The sequence below is a fragment of the Bos indicus x Bos taurus genome, chromosome 1, assembly GCF_003369695.1.
Source record: "Bos indicus x Bos taurus breed Angus x Brahman F1 hybrid chromosome 1, Bos_hybrid_MaternalHap_v2.0, whole genome shotgun sequence".
Lineage (NCBI taxonomy): Eukaryota > Metazoa > Chordata > Mammalia > Artiodactyla > Bovidae > Bos > Bos indicus x Bos taurus.
The window spans coordinates 137,922,768-137,925,745 of NC_040076.1; the positions used below are offsets into that span (position 1 = coordinate 137,922,768).

At 57.0% G+C, this 2,978-nt stretch overlaps 1 protein-coding gene across 2 annotated transcripts; it reads right to left on the reverse strand.

Moving 5' to 3' along the window:
• Positions 1 to 672: 672 nt before the first annotated feature.
• Positions 673 to 2,260, reverse strand: NUDT16 (nudix hydrolase 16). 2 transcript variants are annotated; one of them, XM_027546176.1, is made up of 3 exons: positions 2,075 to 2,260; positions 1,711 to 1,980; positions 673 to 998 (listed from the first exon to the last, which is right to left on the reverse strand). In XM_027546176.1, exons 1-3 carry the CDS (start codon positions 2,210 to 2,212, stop codon positions 819 to 821), a joined length of 588 nt encoding a protein of 195 aa, XP_027401977.1. In that variant the 5' UTR covers positions 2,213 to 2,260; the 3' UTR covers positions 673 to 818. The 2 variants fall into 2 exon arrangements, with proteins under 2 accessions (XP_027401977.1, XP_027401965.1); XM_027546164.1 differs by having other exon boundaries at positions 674 to 1,980.
• Between the last annotated feature and the right edge of the window lie 718 nt (positions 2,261 to 2,978).

The following is a 2,978-nucleotide window of genomic DNA, read 5'->3' on the forward strand; positions in this document are numbered from 1 at the left end:
TTAAGTCCAAGGTCAGTCCAAGGAGGCCAAACCCTTTCCTCATCCCTTCTGCTCAGTTTCAGAAGAGGACAGGGGGTAGGTTAGGGCCCTCTACCAGCTTTCAGGGAATATTGCTCTGACCAACCCCTTAGGCAAGGAAGAGACCATACTTTCAGGGGAAAAATAGGTCCCTCTGCTTCTCTGCTTTCTCTACCAAGTATGGGCTGGGCTAGACTTTGGGAACAGCCATGTAGGAATGTAGAGAAAGACTCTTCCTGGTTCAGAAGCTCCTCCCCAGCAAGGAAGTGAGTATGCTGATATGCCACTTCCTGCTTAAACTGGACATCACAAGGGATGGGGGGAGGCATAAGCTTATGTGTGTCCTTAGTTGCTCAGCTGTGTCCGACGCTTTGTGACCCCACGGACTGTAGCCCACCAGGCTCCTCTGTCCACGGGGGTTCTCCAGCCAAGAATCCTAGAGTGGGTTGCCATGCCCTCCTCCAGGGGGTCTTACCAACCCAAGGATAGAACCCAGGTCTCCCGCATTGCAGGTGGACTTTTTACTGTCTGAGCCACCAGGGAAGCGTGTGCACAAATATAAAGAAAAGAGGCAGGCTCTGAGAATCTGTCAGGCCCCCAGGATGAGCTGCAGATTTTTGCCACTGATGCCATGAGTCACCACAGGGTCCTCTGCTCAGAACACATTACATACTCTTTTAATCTGTTATCATCTATCAAGCCCAGGCCCAGAAGAGAAAACATTCCCTTTTTCCTCCCTGCCTCCCCAGTACAAAGGCCCTGATCTCAGGCAGGTTTCATGGGTCCATGGAGGGCTGCCTCTAGGGAGGAGTTGAAATCTTAAGGCGTGCAAAAGAGCCAGGTTCCAGCAGTCCCAGGTTCTGGACGGCTTCCAGCAGCTGTTCCCGTGCATTTCCAATAAAGGTATTCTCCAGGAAGGCAGGCAGGCCTCCCACACCATCCCGCAGGGTATACAGGGGCACCCGCACCAGGCCCAGCACCTGGGAAAGGAAAGAGACAGGAGACTCTGGAAATTCAGGGAGCTTATCCTAGCCAGATCTTTCTAGATCAGAGGTCTAACCCCTTATCAGTTCAACATAATGAGGCCTGAGCATGCACACCTCTGGGGACGTAGAGGGCACAGGTCTTTGCAGACAAATAACCCAGGTTGTGTTATACATCTCACAAATGCCAACCCTTCCCACACCACCTTAGTGGCTCCCATCTCCAAAACGCACACTACACCAGTTTCTCAAAATTTGGTACCCAAGGCAGCCACATTAGCACTATTTAGGAACTTTTGAAAAATTCAAATTCTCATGTCTTTCTCCCCTCCCCAGCTGAGCAATTATGGGAGTGGGGTCGGTAATCACTGTTTTAATAAGCCTCTTAGATGATCCTGACTAGCATACCCAATCTATCCCTCTCTCCCCTAGCCCAAGTGCCAAAGTTTTCCAAAAAACATCAGGCAAGAAAAAAATAGGGCCTAAAGTGCCAAGTCTGCCATTATAAAGTGGTAGCAGAAGAGTGATTTGGGTGGCTGAGTTTTAGAAAGACAATGCAGAGGCCTGTAAAGAGGAGAGAGAGCAAGATCTTTGCAGGGAGGCCAGGTTGGCTGTAATTAATCACCCAGACACCAACTACACGAGGAAACAGCTGGGACAGGCCTTCCGGGGCTGGAGGAGGCGGGGTGGGGTCCTGGGCTGGCCCCACCTCCAGCCCGTGGTCTCGGGCGCGAGGCGCGCCCATCTCCACCGCAGTCAGCTGCTCCAGGGTCAGGAGCTTAGTGTAGAAGTGCGCCACCACGCGCGGCCGGGACCCAGCGTGGGAGCTGCGGTAGTCAGCGCGCTCCACACGAAAGGCGCCCGCAGCCTCGCCCAGCTCCTCGCCCAACTCGCGATTCAGCCCGTCCTCCAAGCTGCCGTCGCGCAAGTCCACGAAGCCGCCAGGGAAGCCCAGGCGCCCATCAAAGCGCATCTGCATCTGTGGAAAAGGGAAGCTGGGATGGCCGGGGACGCCCAAGGCGGCCTGGCCGCGGGGCGGGGTCGGGCGGTGGCCGGGAGCGCCCCCTCCTCACCAGCACGGCGTAGCGTAGCGGAATGCGGCCAAAGAGCAGCCCTGGGTCCGGTGCGTAGAGCAGCGCGTGGCACGCGTGCCGCCAGCCCGGCCCCAGATGCAGGGCTTCCGACAGCTCAAGCCTACGCATACCGGCCATGGCCTGCCTTCCCCAGCTCTGCGGCGCGGAAGGCCCAGATAGGCAGCCGTGGGCCACCAGAACCAATCTCTGCAGGGCCCGGGGCGGGGCGCGGTGGTACGGACCAATCCCTGCAGGGCCCTGCGGCCAGGGCCAATCCCTGCGGGGCTCGGGCGGGACGCGGCAGCGGCCGCAGCCAATCAGAGCGGGACCTGTGGGACACCTGGAAAGTGGCCCTGGGCCGGGGCGGGTGCTGCAGGAGTGGCGGGATTCTGGACGCGGAAGGACTCCCGTGATAGTGCTGCAGTCACAGTCTAGCTTAAGGGTACTTCACCAGTGTTGGGATTGCTGAGTCGTGCGCAGAGGTTTTCTGCCTGCGTAGAGTTTATCTAATTAGGGACAGGGATGCGTCCTGGGAGCCACACCTGGTTAGTCTAGATGGTTCCCCGGGCCTGCGGTGGAAGGGAATAGAGCAGAATTGGCTCAGAGCCTCGACCTATCCTGTACAGTGGGGACAGAGATGGGTTTAAGAGCCATCCTGAGGGTGGTACTGCAGGGACTTAATAGCTGATTGAGTGGGTGGGGAGGGATACTTTGCCAGCGTGATGGCAGGGTTTCCGGCCTGGATGGATGGCGCTGTCACTTTCTGGGATGGGTATTATAGGATGTGGTGTGGGGGTGTAGTTCTGGTCAGGGCTTGGGGGTGGCGGTAAGTGGTGGATAGAATGGACAAGACCCCGAGATTTTCCCAGAAAGGGCTGTGTTTGAAACCCCTGTGGGCGCAGGA